This window comes from Chaetodon auriga, chromosome 7 (genome assembly GCF_051107435.1).
Source record: "Chaetodon auriga isolate fChaAug3 chromosome 7, fChaAug3.hap1, whole genome shotgun sequence".
In the NCBI taxonomy this organism is placed as follows: domain Eukaryota; kingdom Metazoa; phylum Chordata; class Actinopteri; order Chaetodontiformes; family Chaetodontidae; genus Chaetodon; species Chaetodon auriga.
In genome coordinates, this window is record NC_135080.1 from 1,390,926 (window position 1) to 1,410,000 (window position 19,075).

Below are 19,075 nucleotides of genomic sequence, written 5' to 3' on the forward strand. Positions count from 1 at the left end.
AATGTCATCATGTTGGTATTTTTCCCTTCGAGCGGCGAAGCCCTCCACCTCCGTCTAACGATTACAGTGGAATTAATTAGCCAAATTTGTAAGATATCATAGATTTCACCTCAGTCAACATGCTGTGTTGGAGGGAGCAGATGTTCCCCTTGTTTGCTGTGTTCAGTGGGGAATCGACATGAAAACCTTCCTCACTGTGTCGCCGTCGATTTCTTGTTTTCTGGAGAGCTCAGCGCTTCTCTCAAATCACAAGGTTAAAAATCCTCCTCACACCATCGCACCGTCATTCATGCTCACGCGTTCAGCTGACCTCCAACACTGACATCCTACATTTCCCAGAATGCCATCTGATAGTCCTTTACCCTCAGCTTACAAACACTGGTTATCATTCGTCAGGTGGGGATGTAAATATGTTGAGACTGGGACCTCGACGGGCCTCTGATGTACCGCAGCTGTCGCTCAGGTGTAAAACTAATTCACAGGTGAAGGAAATAAATGGGAAAGTTGAAGCTGTGTGATTTTTTTGATATAAGCTGGATGAGTTTTTGGGCTGTAATGAAACGACTTCATGCTGATCAGCTGAGAGATATCTCAGAGAGCAACACAAGCCTCAGAAGGACTCGATCACCAGACGAGTGCTGACACTGGGCCGGTGGTGTTCAAGGGATCTGTGTCATGGCGGCTATGCTAAAGGTTCAGGAAACATGGTGGTCATAAGGTTAAGGTTTGGGAAAGTTTAGTAGAGAGCAGAAACAAAGACGGCGTCCTCTGGATGCTGTTCTCTGGTTACAGGACCTGCAGCATCACGAGTGACTCGGTGACATGTGAGGTCAGAAGGCTGAAACCTCTCTGCAGGATCACATTGGTCCCTGACTGACTCTTCAGATCATGTCCTGGACTGGCTTCTCTGAGCCTGATAATCATGTCAGTGTTTGCTCCAAACGAAATGGCACAACCTGAAAGAAGAGCGAAGCTTGTTGACTGCGGCGGATCTCTGACACGCTCCAAAACAAAAGCAAAGCGAACCAACAGCACACTGGGATCACATCACATCACAGACCGCACAAATCAAAGTGAACGGGAACGTAAAGGCGCTCAGAGAGCCGAGTCCTGACCAGGCTGGACATGTTGGCGAAGTCGCGGTGCCTCAGCGTCGTGATGAAGTTGTCCATCAGCCTGAGCTCGGCCGTCTGCCGGTCGATGTTGGGCGGGACGAACAGGAGGCCGGTCTTGGCGCACAGCACCGTGTAGGACGGCAGCAGGTTCTGGCAGGTGCATCGCTTCGGACACAGCATGGAGGAGGAGCAGGAGGGGAGGGAGGTCAGGAGGATGAAGAGGAGCAGAGGGCAGACCAGCGAGGAGACCACATCCATGGCTGCTCTGCTGCTGCAACACAGAAAGAGGAGCCACAGTTCAGACGTCGGTTCATGTACAAAAACCAGCTCACAATTAAAAAAAGACGCTTTTCCCAAACCATCTCCACGTGATTTAGATGGAAGATTTTGTTGTTGTGCAAAGATAATCATCGTTCCCCCATTAGCACTGCAGCAGTGACACAGCACGCCAGATAAGAGCTGCAGAGAGTGTGAAGTCTGTGGGTTTCAGCACATTTTCTATGTGAGCATAGAAATCCCTCCTGCATGCTTTCCTGGACTCTGCATACACAGAATTCCCAGAAAAACTCTTATAATGAAGGCTTGATGAAAGGAGGGAGGACGGATAAAGAGAGGGAAGAAGAGGGGAGGCAGAGCGGGGGGTGAGGGAGGCGGGGGGGCAGGAGGAGGTGAATTAAAGGCAGGAGGTTGTTCTGCAGCCTGAGTGTGTTTCTGCTGAGTGAAGAGAAAGCAAACAGAGCTCATATCATCAGTGAGGCTCACTGCACGGCCATGATTACAATGTGAGCAGAGCATTAAAGAACACAAGCTGTCCTCCGCCTGCACGTCTGTCTCACTTCACACGCTTCATACATGTTTGTGTGCACGCAAATGAGACTGAGCCAACTTTTCCAGCCGAGGCAATAAAGGAATACATTTCCATTGATATTGATTTCTCTGCGCTCGGCCTGCACGTTCAGCTCAGCGCAGCCCTGAATGAATTCATACGAGGAGGAAAATAAAACACAGGCGAGCAGGAGTGACATATGCAAAAGAGTGTGTGTGTGTGTGTGTGTGTGCGTGTGTGTGTGTGTGCGTGCGTGTGTGTGTGTGTGCGTGCGTGCGTGTGTGTGTGTGTGCGTGTGTGTGTGTGTGCGTGCGTGTGTGTGTGTGTGCGTGTGCGTGCGCTCCCACACGTGCACTCTCAAAGTTCCTCTGAGTTAGATGCTGAGTGACTGGAGGAAGGTCGATTGCAAATAACAGCGGAAAGAGACACGCTCTTTTATTTACAGTGCTGAAATATTCAGACTGTGCCTGAATGCGGCGCAGAATACAGAACAGGAAGTCTGACACGTCCTCAGAACGGGGCGGAGCGCCGCGCACGAGCCAACTGTGAGGAAGTGACGGGAGAGACGGAACGGAACGAGATCAATTCAGCGGAAACGATGGCGAGGATTCAAAAGCCAACTGAGACTACACCCAAAGGTCAAAGGGTAACTGACGAGTCTGCACACGACGGCGCCCTGAGCGACGACTGGAAGGACACAAAGAGCGACGACTGGAAGGACACAAAGAGCGACGACTGGAAGGACACAAAGAGCGACGACTGGAAGGACACAAAGAGCGACGACTGGAAGGACACAAAGAGCGACGACTGGAATCCAACCACACGACGTATGTGGAGTTCTAGGGGACGACAGTCTGATAGAAGCTCACAGTGAATACAGGAAGTACACAGAAACGCAGTATTACTCGTTTGCTGTTGAGGTTTGGTGTTTTATTCAGTTAAATGATGGTTATGTTTTTGGATTATTAATCCATATTAATCTTAAAGAGCCTCAGTGCACGAGCTCAGCCTGGAGACCTGGACTGATCGGGGTCAGCTGATCTGAGCCGGCTCACAGTCGTACCTCCAGGTCGTCACTGTCGCCGCGTCGCTGACGGCCGTTCTGATTTCTAAGAAGCTTTCCGTTCGTACGATGATCTTCAGATGGTTTCGCAGCAGAGTTTAGGTGCAATGTGACGCTGCTGCTGCTCTGAGAACAGATTTAATTTGTTTAGTCAGGCCAGCTCGGCGTGACAAAAATGCAAAGCAGCTCTTTTTCAGACTAAACGCACTTCTCCATCTCTGTCGCCCTCTCCTCCTCCTTTCATCACTCCATTCTCCACTAAAAGCACTTCTCATCTCAATTGCATCGCTCCTTTTCTCCGTGCCTCCACTTATCTTTCCGCCTCAGTCCTCACATCATCCCTCTCTCCCCATCGGTCCGTCTTCTCTCAAACTCTTCCCAGCTGTTTCCTGTCACAGCTCTCTCCTCCACCCGTCTGTATCTGCTGCTCAGTTTACGTCCCTCCATCTCTTTTCTGTGTGCATCTCTCCTCACATTCCTCTCTGATGTTACGCTGCATGTGACCACACATGATGAAATGATGGCGTGTGGCCTGTAAAATGGAGGCAACGTGCAGCGTGACACGTGATGACTGAACGGTAACTGACACGCTGACTGCGTGTTCGGACAGGTGGGCCGGCCTCAGAGCATCAGCGTCCTCACCTGAGCAAACATTCACGTGGAGTTCAGCGCATCCATCCCTCCGTTAAAAGCAGCCCAAACCTGCAGGGTGGGGGGGCTCTGCAGCCTCCTCCAGCCCACACTCGACAGGAGGCGGGCGGAGAGGAGCTCCGCCGTTTGTGCCTCTCAAATATCATCAGCACTTTAAGTCACAGAGCTCAGCCGGCAGCGAAGCACTGCAGCCACGCTAGCAGCTCTGTGAGGCTAGGCCTGAGCTAAACGCTAACCTCAGCATGCTAACACGCCCTCAATGGCAACGCTAGCATGCGTATTGACTCTCTGAGCGCAGACCGTCAGTTCAGATGAGGAAAAAGTGGAATGGAGTGGAAGAAATGTCAGGAAGAGAGGATCAAAGTGAAAAGAATCCTGAAGGGGACACGAGCGTCTAAGGCGTCACATCTCAAGATGGAGACGGCGAGAGGTGAGGATCCATACAGTCACTACAGATTCATCCTGAGAGGACGCCATGTTTTATGACAACACACCAGATAGTTGTTGAGTCTTTCAGTCCGGACCGCGGCGGCCCATCAGCGTGCCGTGGCTTAAACAAAGGGGACGTTGTCCAAACACAGGTGTCTGTCCCACACATGGACACAAGAAGCACCAGAAGACCACGAACTGTGGTGAGACACAGCCGAGGAACGGCTCATCACTTCAGCCGACGTCAGCTCACAGTCCGACATCAACAACCACGGCGAGGGAGGAAGACCAGATAAGAGGAGCAGAGCGACCAGAGTGAATGGAGGAAGGAGATAAGAGGAGCCACACGTGTCCTTCTTTGTGACCTTGTTCTCTTCAGCAGATCAAACTTTTGGAAACATCTTGATCAATAAAACCTCTGAAGGCAGCAAGAAGAGAGAAGAGAGGGATGAGAGGAAAGAGAGAAGAGAGAAGAGAGGGATGAGAGGAAAGAGAGAAGAGAGAAGAGAGGGATGAGAGGAAAGAGAAGAGAGGGATGAGAGGAAAGAGAGAAGAGAGGGATGAGAGGAAAGAGAGAAGAGAGAAGAGAGGGATGAGAGGAAAGAGAGAAGAGAGAAGAGAGGGATGAGAGGAAAGAGAAGAGAGGGATGAGAGGAAAGAGAGAAGAGAGAAGAGAGGGATGAGAGGAGAGAGAGAAGAGAGGGATGAGAGGAAAGAGAGAAGAGAGAAGAGAGGGATGAGAGGAAAGAGAGAAGAGAGAAGAGAGGGATGAGAGGAAAGAGAAGAGAGGGATGAGAGGAAAGAGAGAAGAGAGAAGAGAGGGATGAGAGGAAAGAGAAGAGAGGGATGAGAGGAAAGAGAGAAGAGAGAAGAGAGGGATGAGAGGAGAGAGAGAAGAGAGGGATGAGAGGAAAGAGAAGAGAGGGATGAGAGGAGAGAGAGAAGCACAGATCACTGATGAAGTTACACGGTTCATCCAGCTGGTGGAGATGTTGTGCTGCATCTCTGGAAAAGACACACACACACACAGACACAGACACAAACACACACAGACACAGACACACAGACACACACAGACACACACACATAGACACACACACACACACACACACACACACAGACACACACACAGACACACACACAGACACACACACACAGACACACACACACACACACAGACACAAACACACACAGACACAGACACACAGACACACACAGACACACACACATAGACACACACACACACACACACACACACACAGACACACACACAGACACACACACAGACACACACACACACACACAGACACAGACACAGACACACACACACAGACACAGACACACACACACACACACAGACACAGACACAGACACACACACACACACACAGACACACACAGACACACACACAAACACACACAGACACACACACACACACACACACACACAGACACACACACACACACACACACACACACACACAGACACAGACACAGACACACACACAGACACACACACACACACACACACACACACACAGACACAGACACACACACAGACACACACACACACACACACACACACACACACACACACAGACACACACACACACACACACACACACAGACACACACAGACACAGACACACACACACACACACACACAGACACACAGACACACAGACACAGACACACACACACACACACACACACACACTGAAGGCTGAGGGAGGAGGAGGCTCACTGCTGGACAAACACTGAGGACGGCCTGACAGACAGGTGTAGCAGGAAACAGGAGGACTGGCGGAGGCAGAGCAGGAAGGAGCGCTTCATTCATCACCCTGTAAACACTCCGGACTTGTCTCTGTCTCACAGAGCTCCTCGTCGTCTCACCTCGTCTCTCTGCTGTAATCCACACGTTGTGTCTCTGCTGAGTGGACATGTCCGCTGTGTCCTCTTTCTCCTGCTGCGCTCGTATTAGTTTACATCTCTGAGACATTTTGTCCATACACAGATTGGTTGTGTGTGGACAAACCTCACGGCACCATATTATGTTTTATTCTCACAAAGAAGAATGAGACCCGCTGCAGAAGCTGATGATCGTGTGTTTCATTTGTCTTCCTGCAGTATCTGCTGAAGCCTGATTGGTGTATTTGATGGTTATTTGAGGCGCTCTGAGGTTTGGGAACGATCAAGCATGAGATGTGTTTACTTTATCAGATCAGCTGAAGAATCGCTCGTCTTCATCACGTAAGAGTCACATCCAGCATTTGATCTGATCTCCTGTTTCTACCTTTCTCTCATAACTTCATCTGAACACAGAAGGAACTTCCCTTCATCTTGTCCACTGCAGTTTTCACTTCCTGCCCTCCGACTGAATTTAACGTCACGTGACTGCAAACGACCTATTATATTTTCCCTTTACAGACACAAGTAGGATATGAATCAGCTGCACACACCCCCAGGATGCTGCTTTGATGCTGCTATCCAGCTGCATCATCATCATCATCATTCATTTGACCCGTCCGTCCGTCCGTCCGTCCGTCGTGACTGACACCCACAGACCAGACACTGATGATGGTGCTGCGCTGGTGGAGCATTCATTCATATTCATGCTGTCACCATTCACACCAACGGCCTGCGAGCACAAGCCGAGCTGGAGCTCCACGACGCAGAGCTGAACGAATGGAACGATCCCAATAATCTATTTCCAGCTTCTGCCGGTGAGGTGAAAAGTCTCCACGAGGTTAAAGATTAAAGCAAAATAAAAAGCGTTTACAATCTAATTAGTTCAACAACTCTGGCACTTTTATAGAAATGTTGCTTAATTGTCAAGATCGTCCTGGTAAATAAAGAAAAGGAAACGAAGGCCATTAAGAAAACAAGCAGACAGCAGCAGCAATTAAAAACCTCCAAAACTGACCCACAAGAGCTGAACCGTCACATCTGGATGAACAAACACGTTTAAATGGACCTTTAAGAGCAGCAGACGGCGTCATTAACGCCACAGGAAGTGGAACATAAGCAGCGTCACACTGTAAAAGGTGAAAATGTCCTTAAATAACTGGTCACCACACATCAAATCCTGCTTAAAGATGGAACCTGAAGGACGCGGCACCGGCTCACATGGCGGTGAACAGCCACATCGCCCGCCGTCAGCCGCCGCACGGCACCATGGGAAGGCTCGGCTTTAATGACAGATTGAAAGAGGTGATTCATCTGAAGCTGCAGTCCTTCCGCAGGTCACTAGGAGCACTCGCACTGTTCTCCACAGCTCAAATCCACCTTCGTGAAGTGAGGTGTTCAGAGCGGACGATGGCGTGATGCAGAGCTCACGTCTGCATCGGTCCAGGCCGCAGCGTGAAGCTCAGCCAGGTGCTCACGATGCGTCCGCAGGAGGATCAGCTGTGTGTGTCTGTGTGTGTGCGTGGATTCACGTCGAGCGATGTCGTTCATCTGAACGACGCGTTAATGGGTTCTACACACACACACACACGCACGCACGCACGCACGCACGCACGCACGCACGCACGCACGCACGCACGCACGCACGCACGCACACGCGCACACACACGCTGTACGTCATGGAAACTGTCCTTTAAACTTAAACGTCATCTCATTTCTCCAGCCATCGCTGCTCCGCTCGTTACGACAGCTTCACACTTGAACCGTGAGCTGTAATCAACATCGGTGCCTTTAAACCAATGAGAGCACACACACGTTTACACACACGCCCGCTAATCTGTCACACTCTCAGTTATCAGCTTTATTATTGTTTCCTCCACTTGTTGCTGCTGCAGTTAATGAAAATTGAATTTGATGGCAGGATGAGAAAAGAACACCTGGTCATCAGAGCCGTGTGCAAACCAGCCTCACAGGTTCAAAGCCAACACGTCTCTCAGTCAGCAGCTCCTTCAGCAGGTTTGACCTTCAGATGTCCCCGATGAGCCGAGGAGACGACCTGCAGACCTGAGTCCTTCAGGACGTTTTAGAACACGCAGTGTTTCTACTGGATCTATAAGGTCCAGTCAAAGCTGATCTGCAGCCTCCTCAGCTTCAACACTGCAGATGTAAACAGAGACAGATTTGTATAAAACAGCAGTTTCTGGTCGTCGCACTGCAGCGAGGTTTGACAGGAGTGAGTGAACTGAGGCCAAATGCTTCTTTAACGACCGCATGCTCAAAAGCTGAAGCATTTGGTCTTTTTCGAGCCGTTTAAGAGCATCATTACGTCTTGTTTTGGCGGGGCAGGCGGCGTGGACGTGCGTCCAAGAAGCGTCCTCCGTGGCCGTCATTGTTGCTGCTGTGCTCTCAGGCTGATGGATGTGTGAGCGCCGTCATTCATATTAATGCCACTGCAGCCAGTATCAATCACTGTCCAGCAGCTCGGCTGGCTGTGAACGCCGCTCACCAGCGGCGTGGAATCCGTCTCAAAGGCTGCGAAGATCAAAGGCAAATAAAAATTGGGTTCGGCTTTCATAAAAATTCAATTTATTAAGCCTTTGATCACGCACATTGCACCTCTCCAAATCAATGATTTTTGGCTTTTGTCCAGAAAGCTCATTGTGTTTGCTCCTGTTTGATCACCGAGTCGCTGCGTGCGCCCTGTGTGGAGCAGCCCATCGTGCTGGAAGTTTAGCGTTTGGCTCGGCTGGGAGACGCATTCGCAGCCGGCGTCTGTATTTCTGCGTGACGTTTTCAGAGCTCTGGACTTATTGTGCTAATAATCAAGACAGCCAGGTGCTTTTTGGTAACACTGCAAAGGTCAAGTGTTCATTGTAGTGCAGGTTCAAGTGGCACAGCTCAACGGTGCAGCTCGACACCCAAAAGCATGAGGAAATATAAAAGATAATGACGCTCATCCATCACGTTTATTTAAAGCTTTCTGCTCCTTTCTGAAACCTGTGAAATCCCCTTTACCTTCTCGTGCTGACGAGAGAAAGAACATTTATTCACAGTCTCTGGTTCTTCACATTAAGTTGATACAGTTTAAAGAGCATCTTCCACCTCCTGTTCACTGGAAATCGATCAATAAATCACTGGAACATGAGCCGATCTATCAGAGGTCTTCTTAGAGTCGCAGACACTTGAATGTTTCTGCATCAACGTTTTAAAAACGCGGTCAAAAACAGAAAAGACTGACTGTGATTGGACTGTGCGGCCGGGGGCTCGCCGGGTCAGTGCTGACCGACTGCGTTCATGTGTGAAGGTGAAAAGGCTCCAGCTGATGAGCGCGAGGTCGAAGGTATCAGTGATCTAAAATAAAACTCACTGACGGAGGAAAAAGCCTCATTTGTAAACGTATTACTGGATGTGACTGTGAAATGAAATCACCTTCCTCACTCACAGGAAAAAAAGAAACCTGAGCTCATTTCAAGAGCAGCATTCCTCTCAGCAGCGAGGGAGGAAGTCATCTCGGCAGATTTCTAATGACGGAGTGTAATCTCGGCAGGCTTCAGGACCCCTCCGGTGACATTATCACACCATTTGCATTTGCCAGGCTCCAGCGGGAGCAGCTCGCCTCCCGAACAAACAGGAATACCATTATCACTGCCAGCCAGCGGCCCAATCAGAGTGAGTTAAAGTCAGGGGTGTTGCTAGTTCACCGATATCAATTACTCACCCTCTCACGCCCCCACTGAGCCATGAAACTTGGATTAAGACATCACAAAAATACAAGCAGTGATGGATTCATGGTGGGAGGTTTGACTCACGATCAACGCTCAGACTGAGCGCAGGCGCATCGCAGAGCGTCTCAAACCGCCACTCGTCGCCCTGATAACGAGACACGAGACGAGCCAAACATCAGGACGATCGGCCGTGAACGTCCAGGAGGTCTCACCTGTCCTCAGGACAGTGAGGACAGCGAGTCCACGTTCCTTTAAACTGCTCTCGGTCACACACACTTCGTCCTCACCTGTCTGTACAAGCTGGTTGTTAAGACCCATATTCAGGTAGACTATCAGGTGGGGACCTCTAGTGGTCGTACTTTTTATGACGGGAGCAAAGCAGGAAGTGAGGTAATAAAAAGAAATAGAAACATAAAAAGAAGGAAAGTCGTCGCATGGAGGACGGTCAGAAAGACGCTCTCTCAGAATCACCTGGACCCATTTCAGTGATGTTCAGCAAAACACCAGCAATCACATGGTGTCATGTGTCACCACGGGTAGACCCCCCCCCTCCACCTCCCAGCATGCTTCAGGGCCCCTATGGTGACATCATCACCCCAGAACAGATTCCCAGCTTATCTGCAGCACCATTACTGCTGCCAGTCAGCATCCCAATCAAACAGGGGTTCAGGCGTGCAGCAGGGGGCCGAGGATGGGACACACACACACACACACACACACACACACACACACACACACACACACACACACACACACACACACACCTGTGCCTGTTTCTATCCACAGGGATCAGTTGTTTGCTTGGTTGAAACGCTTATTCGAAAAATTTCCAATTGATGCTGAAGAGACTCGAGGGGGAAGTGTGAGCTCCCAACAGGGTGTGTGTGTGTGTGTGTGTGTGTGTGTGTGTGTGTGTGTGTGTGTGTGTGTGTGTGTGTGTGTGTGTGTGCATCATGGCTGGGTGAAGACAATCAGAGTCATCAGTCAGATCACTTCATCTCATCTCATGTCTCAGTGTGACTCTGGAGCAGAAGCCAGGCCATGACACACACACACACACACACACACACACACACACACACACGAGCACACACAGAGAACATCCTCTGACATACTGTATGTGTGTGTGTGTGTTCAATATTTAATAACTGTACTTTTGAATGTTCAAAGCATTGTGGTTCTGTATGTGTGTGTGTGTGTGTGTGTGTGTGTGTGTGTGTGTTTGTAGGAGGAGTCTAATTATATGACTGACTGACTTGTGTGTGTGTGTGTGTGTGTGTGTGTGTGTGTACACAGACTCACAATCCGATCATGTGCGTGTTTGGAGGACTGAATTTGAATAATTTTACAAGTTAAATCTGAGCGTTACTGCTGTTTACACAGCATTGCCTGTGTGTGTGTGTGTGTGTGTGTGTGTGTGTGTGTCAGTGTGTGCAGTTGTCTTTTTGAGTCAATCTTGCATAATTTTACATAATCCATGAATGAGCACAGCACAGCAGAAACGAAGCCGACATTTGAAACACCAATCAGCTCTCTGCAGACGACGCGCTCTCTGCTGGCTAATGCTAATGCTAATGCATGCGTGCATGTGCGTGCGTGTGCGTGTGTGTCAGCAGCCTCGTTCCAAAATGCGACATGTCAGGTAAAAGAAAAAAACAACTTGCTACAACTTGATTATTGCAGAACCTGGTGTGTGCGTGTGTGTGCGCGTGTGCGTGTCTGTGTGTGCGTGTGTCTGTCTGTGTGTGTTTTATGAGACTGGATTAAATGAAAAAGTTCAAGTCAAAGTGAAAAACAAATCCTCCTGAACGCTGCTCCATGAAAACTTCTCGCTGCGTTTGTTCCAATTGGCTCACCTCATAAGGAAATCAATCTGATTGGGGCAGCTCTTACCTGGATCAATCAATAAATCCATGACACACGTGTGCCTGCATTAAACTCTAACAGCACTCATGAGGTTTGGAACCAGAGTTATTTGTGTAACCAGTGAATCAAAACAGGCACCAGCTGCTCAGGACGAGCCCGACAAATTCAAGTTAAAGTCTGTTTGACGTATTTGTGAATGTGGACGTCCAGATCAACCAGCGGTTAGAGGGGACGTCAATTCAGACGACGGGCGGCCAAAAGGTCAGAGGTCAGAGAGCGGGGGTGGGGGGTGGGGGTGGGGGACCAGATGTCCTCCGTCAGACTACACGACTTTCCAGGTATTATCCTTCATGAGCTTTAAAATACTGAGAGTGTGACAGTGGAAACCTCGTTTATGGAGAAGACATTTGTGTGTTTGACCATTTCAGTGTGTGTGTGAGTGTGTGAGTGTGTGTGTGTGTGTGGAAGAACAAAGCTAAATTCTGAATAACTGAACATGAAACTGTGTAATTTACATCAGCAGGTCGTTTACAGCGAGGGGAGCAAGAAAACAAGAGGCCACTTCAGAGCAAGGAAAGAGGAGACCTGTGTGTGTGTGTGTGTGTGTGTGTGTGTGTGTGTGTGTGCGCGTGTGTGTGTGTGCGCGTGTGTGTGTGTGTGTGTGTGTTACAGGGACGGTGCCCTCAGTTTTAACACCGTCAGGCAGGATCATCATGACAACAAAGCTGCTTGACTGGAATAAAAACACGCGTTCAGGTGTAAGCAGAGAGAATACTTACACACACAAGAGTAACGCAAGTAAAATGTGCCAGAAACTGAACAGAAACACACACACACACACATGCGCATGCACACACACACACACACACACACACACACACACCTGACACAGATAAGCATGTCTGCTCACACACAAACATCGAGCTTACTGCTGTTTCTACAAACACAGGCGGCGTCTGTTGTTGACAAGAGGATTATCATGTCAATAAGCAACAGCAGCAGCACGGAGGAGGAGGAGCAGGAGGAAGAGGACGAGGAGGAAGACGACAGCGACAGACGGGAGGACAAAGACGATGAGTGAGAGACGGAGAAAAGGCGAAGCCGGCGTCTTTGTTGACGGCGTTAACGGCGTGGGCTTTGTGCCGTCTGATTGGCCGCTGACGACTGCATTAACATAAGCTGCGAGGTGAGGATGAGGAGGAGAGGCAGAGCTGCCAGGGAGGAGGGTCCTGGAAGAAGCCGACTCATCCATCACTGTTTCTCACATCTCATTTTTACCTCTTTGCTGTAAATCTTGACCTTCCTGCTTCCAGCGTCCTGACCTGTGAGCGCCGCCCCAAACGACGGCGAGCCCGTCTGATGGAGGCTGCGAACACCTTCCATCTGACGCCGCGACGTCAGCAGCCGCTTTCTGGACTCGTCGTCCTGTTTGTGGTGAGGACGGGCTGAAGCTCTGCCTGACGGAGGCCGTGTGTGGGCCCACAGACGGGAGGTGAGCTGAGCTCCTCTCAGTCTTTGACGGCGTCTTCTTGTTTTGGCAGCACGGCCGATCATCATTATTTTCTTTGGACTGTGACGGTAAACTCTGCCAAAAAAGCATTTTTTAACTTTCAGCCTCCAATGGAACAATCGAGATGACAGAAGATAAATGTGCCAAGACGGATGCGTGAACATACGCTGCTGCACCTGCTCCTCGTCGCCTCCTCATCCGACGAAGATGAAGTAGATATTAAACAAGAGCTTTGTTTTGTCCCAGCTGAGCGTTTTGGAGCCAAATGTTTCTGAATGTCTGAGAAGATGCAGCACCAAAGTGGCTGATTCTTTGGATTTCCATCTCTGATTCTGAGACTGAGGTCTGATCTCTGGTCTGACCGCTGGTCTCATCTGGGACTGGAACCAGCTGCAGGGACAGAGCGAGCTCCATGTCCCGCTCTGCTGTCTCAGCGAGTGCGATGGAGCTCTGCTCTCATCAGCTTTCATGTGTTTCCTCAGTCCAGCTGGACCAGAAAGTCCGTCTTCACCTGAAATTAATCTGGGATTCTTCTTCTGGCTCTTTAAGATGTTTATGGTGCCAGTCGATGAGCTCCACGCAGCTAAATCTAAAGGATTCAGGCCATAAATCCAAACTTTATGAAGGCATTAACGCTGAACTGGTTCTGGAGACGTGTTAAACTAGATTTTATGGAGAGGTATTATGATATTTGATCTGCCTTCATTGATAAAAAGCAGCTTTAAAACTTGTCTGAACTGATTTTAGTGTGAATCATGTTACTAAAGGTTGTAATCTCGACTGGCGGCGGCTGACCAGAAACTTTCAACAAGTCAAAGTGTAACCAGCAGAGAAACTGTCGGCGCCAAAAACAGATTCAGAAAGTCAAAAAAGACATAAAGAACGAAACCTGAGGAATCTAACATCAGTGCTAAAGGCTGCTATCAGAGGCCGGTCCAGTGTAACCTGGATCTCAAGACGTCTGTGGAGTCCTGCTGTCAGCTGGTGTTTAAACGAAGCTCTGGACACATTAAAGGAGGTGGTGCTGATGGAGCACAGCGTCCACTGGCTCTCACTCATCACCATCTTTCTGAGCGCAGACAGCTTGCTGTGGCGCTCCGGCTCGTCCCCCATCAGACGCTCCTCCTGCAGCTCTCACGTCTGAAACGCCGCGCTCGCCTCTTGTTCTGTGGTTTCCTCTGAACAGCGTTAGAAAGCTCTTCATCAACAGCAGCACTAATCAACACGCCGAGCCTCCCGGCGTCTGCCCGCCTATACGGAGAGTAATTATGCAGATGCGAGCGTGCACATGCATGTTCATATTTACTCGTGTGTGTCTCTTGAGTGAGCTCTTCACACGCAGGAGGAGGTGGAGGAGCAGCAGGAGAGAACCTGGAGTACAGGATGGTCGATAACTCACAGAGAGGAGAGAAAGATGAGACAGTGAGAGAGGGAGAGAGAGAGGGAGAGAGAGAGGGAGAGAGAGAGGGAGAGACAGAGGGAGAGAGAGAGGGATGAAGAGAGATAAGGAAGGCAGCAGGAAAGCCGACACCCAGCACATCCTGGAGCTGCTCAGCACAACACTGCAGAGACAGACAGTCCAACAGACTGCGTGCAGGACATTTCTGTCCTCCTGCTTATCAGTGCACTGATATTATCCTGAAGTATCACATCACAGAGGCTAAAGCAGGATATACTCTGGGGCCCGACACCGTTAGGGGCCCCAAAGGTTCCAGACCACTAAAGTATAACATCCCATGAAACGCCTCAGAGCAGGTGCTCTAGTATCACCTGTCAGGTCTCCCTGTGTCACAGTCAAGACAAGTGTTGTCTCCTTTAAATACTTCCTGACTTTCTTACTCCAGCTCTCAGCTCCAAGCCCATTGGTTCCCACTGAAGATCTGAATCTTAAAAAAAATCTCCCAAACACATCTTTTAATTGTAAAAGCAGCACGTAACTCAGGTTTGCTCTCACCAAGAGAAACAGCATGAACGCTGCTTTCCGGGGAGTCCCTGAACATCTCACACTGAGATAATTAAAACATGTGACGCAGCAGGAGGAGTTTGTACAGTCTGCCAGTGTAACGTTTGAATCTGTTTAATATCATACATAAACAGGCCGTAACATCCAGGCAAACGCAGCTTATTTGACTTCCCACTGAGAAATCGCAGAGAAAACCATGTTTGAACAGACAGAAACCCTGCTGGAACAAAGACAGGCTCACGTTCAGAGAAAATGGTGGTTTCGGAGGTGGCGTGGAGGACAGGTGGACGGACACGGGGAGGTGCTTTCAGCGTCCTCCCTGGCAGAGCAGCCGGAGGTCGGGGCCTCAGAGGGTTTGTTGTCTCTAACAGGCCGACACTGCCGACCCTAATCAGCCTGAACTACCGGACCGCTCGGCCGAGGTCCACGCAGGACGCGAGGTCGAGGCAGCTGTCACGAGAAAATGAGTCTGCCGGGGCGACGCAGTGGAAGTAAAGAAACCACAGCGACCGGCGGCAGAGCCTGACCGGGCGCCGGCGTGCAGCGAGCACCGATAAATGGCTCCGAGGCCGCTTCCTCTCTGCCTGCAGAGGAGAGCTGACCGTCACCGGAGCATCGTTACTGCATCAGTCCGCGATGATCCGTGTGGAGGTCACATGGTCTGTGCTAAAGGTCCAGTAGACTTTGACCTGCTGTCCAGCTCAGCCTTTGGCTGCTGGAGCTGCACACAGAGACCCGTCAAACGTATTCACCTTCAAATGAACAGATTTCTAGTTGAGAATTTGCTCAGAAACTTCTCGAAGAATCTTTCTTTTTGGTGCATTCTACGTCTGTCTGACCTGGGACACAAAGCCAAATGACAGCTGATATGACGGACTGGTCTGCGTGTGTGGAGCTAACGTGCTAAGTGAGACTATTTGTCACCCCCCCCCCCCCCATGTGAGCCAATCCCAAAGCACATTTTCCACAAGTCCACCAGTATAAATGTCATTCAGCAGAGTCGACATGTTGAACGCCGATCTGCAGAAACGTTTGGAGCGTTTCTCTCTCATACACACACACACACACGCACACACACACACACACACACACACACACACACACACACACACACGCACTCACACGAAGGCTCCATCCTTCATACTTAAAGGAAGTCATGGCCGTATAGACGCTCTCAGAGAGCACACGGGCAGTTTGAGAGTGTTGAAGTCGTGTTTAACAGGCGCCAGACGAGGAGAGCACTTCTCACCTGAGCTTTCATCTCTGCAGCTTCAAATGTGACTTTACAGGCCTGAACGGTGACGAACCAGAGCAGGTTAGGATCCGTTAAAACACACTCTGACCTCGCGTCTGACGTCACCTGTTGTCCTGTGTTTTATTGATGGTGAGATTAATGTTCTTCTGATCAACACTTTCATGATTCCCTGTTTGTTTCGTCCTGGAAAGCCTGTTTCAGAAAGATGATTCAAGTTTCTAATAATGATAAAGAAAAACAAACCGTTCGTAAAACAGGAGAAAACAAAAGAGGAGCCGCTGGTTGACCTGAGCAGACAGCTGGTGTTTAAGAGAGAAGCAGACCTGTTAGATCAGATGTGTGTATAAACACACCTGAAGGAGGACACAGATGAATACACTCATCTCCACCGTATCAGCTGTTCTTCTACCACAGATCCTGTCCTCGTCTTCGGGTCTTGTTGGCTTGTACAGGAATTCTCCATCACTGCATCAGAACGCGTTGCACCTGAGCACTGAAGCGTGTTTTTGCGGACACACACACACTGAATTGCGTTCCTGTGTAAACAGAACGACACTGATCCTGATTCATTGAATGTGATTCACTTTAAGAACATGCTGCACGCTCGTCACAGCCTCAGCGCCGCCTGTGGAAAAGACGTTCCACCAGATCAACGGGTAAAAAAATGCACACTGAAGGCCAGTCAGAAGCACTTAGAGTGCAGTCTGACAGCGACAGACTGGTGCTGCTCTTCCTCTGGTGCCTGTCTGCACAACGGCTTATAGCTCTGCTCTAATGCTGCTGCAGCTCCGAGCAGGCAGACCTGCAGCATTCAGGCTAAACTGCAACGTTTGCAGCTCCTCAGTGGAAGCTTGATTGCAGTTTGGGTCAGTGGATTGTTCACGATGAGCTGAACGAAAGCAAACATTCACAGAGACGGAGGCCGAGGCGTCGTCAAACTGAATTTAAAGGCACAGTAACGGCAGTACGAGAACAGACACAGCGTGCAACGATGACAATGTTCCTGTGCTTCTGCTGCTGGTGTGGGTGAAACGTTTGCAGGGACGCTGCTCTTTAACTTCAACAGTTCAGCTCAGACACAATAAGACGAGTGGAATGAGAAACTGAGGGCTCACAGCAGCAGTATGAATGTTGCTTCTACACAAACAAGGCTCAGAATGACTCGGAGAACGTTTCCCTCGCCACAGATCCGACAGGAAAGACCGTTTTATTTCCACAAACTGACGCTCCAGGAGTTTCATTTCTGAGTGTGCCGATGCAGAGTTCAGTGTCACATGGTCTCGCTGCTGTGTCACTGGGAACACAGCAGCGCAGCACTTTGTCCACGTAGCTTTTATTTAGAGACTCTGGCGCCGGTCAGAGCTCAGCGTGGCCTGCCCGGTCCTCACCTTTCACCGTCTCGCCGGCTTTGGTTTTACTTTTTGGTGCATCACACTTTGGAAGTGTTTCTGAGACCTTTCACCCTGCTGAGACCTTTCGGAGGCAAACTGTGAGCTCGACACTTCCAGCAGAAACGAGCGGGTCTGCCTTCCAGTGACCCGAGCTGATAAGTTTATCTGGCTTACTGAACAAAAGTCTAAACACTGATTTGTGGCGTTCAGGACGGCAGAAGGAGGAAAAGAGGAAGCTGAGGAAGTGAGGTGTTAACTGAACTGTTTACCTCGTATCAGACGAAGAGACCAGTGGCTTTTCTCTGTATGTACGAGGGAGTCATTGAGCAGGGTGTTTGGACTGGACCACAGTCAGGGGGACAGTGTCCAACGTCCTACAAAACATCTGGATTTAAAGATTTCAAGAAGCTTCTAAGTCAGTTATTCTAATCTGACAAATTCATTTTCATCGGCGAACTCGGTCACTCTTCTCCGGCTGCTGAGGAGACGCAGGGGGACGCTGACGGTGATCCAGGTCGACCGAGAAGGGACGCCTGCTTGAAGTGCATCAGCAGTCGCCAAAGGAGGGCAAAGTAAGACTTTATCAGACTCACAGACCACGCAGCTACTGGATCTCCTTCACTGGTGACTGAATCATCACAGGAGACAACACACCGCTTGAAGGACTATCAGACTCCTCATTAAGTCAAAGGAAGACAGAATCACCCAGTCCCCTTTCTCCGTGCATCAGCAGAGATCTCATGAATGGACTTGGCAGTGGCCCCAACAGCAAAGCGGCTTCTGAGCTGCTGTCAGTCGTCTGCCAACGGCTTTAGTTCAAATACTCAATCTGGACGTTTACTGAATGGATCCTCTGCTGCAGACATCTGTGGTCCACTGAAGATGAAGCCTGCAGACCCTGACTGTAGGACTGTACCACCAGCAGGTCCACAGGTCACTTAATGACAGAAAACTCCTGACTGACCGACCGTCAGCACACACACAGACACCCCTGAACATCTCAACAGGCTACCATGTTAGCATGTTAGCATTCAAAGGGGTCAGAGGTCAACAGAGATAAGATGCGTGCAGCCTGAGTAGCCTCTGGTTAATGAGGTCACCTGCAGTCCCTGAGCAGATGTGAGACAGATGTGTCCATGACCTGCTGAGGTGGCCTTCGTGTCTGCAGACGGAGGGACGCTGCTGCTCCGTCCTGCTGTTTTCAGTAAACAAAGGCTTTTCCTTTCCACTTTTTCAAGCTGGTGGACAAACATGACAGGAGCTTTCAGCCCAGTGGAGCACAGGTTCATCCAGTAATTCACTCCCAAATATTCGATACTCATATCAGCCAGTTCATCCAAATATTCACCTATCCGTCTCCGTGTCCATCCATCCATT

At 49.8% G+C, this 19,075-nt stretch overlaps 1 protein-coding gene across 4 annotated transcripts in view; it reads right to left on the reverse strand.

Moving 5' to 3' along the window:
* The window catches only part of LOC143323135 (leucine-rich repeat and fibronectin type III domain-containing protein 1-like protein), a 252,813-nt gene that overhangs the window by 33,804 nt on the left and 199,934 nt on the right, over positions 1 to 19,075 (reverse strand). For 3 of the 4 annotated variants that reach the window (XM_076734780.1, XM_076734777.1, XM_076734779.1), the window contains exon 6: positions 1,116 to 1,386. In XM_076734780.1, the coding sequence (XP_076590895.1) occupies positions 1,116 to 1,373 (258 nt within the window). In that variant the 5' untranslated portion in view covers positions 1,374 to 1,386. The remainder of the gene's footprint in view (positions 1 to 1,115; positions 1,387 to 19,075) is intronic. The other variant, XM_076734778.1, reaches the window with a different exon arrangement.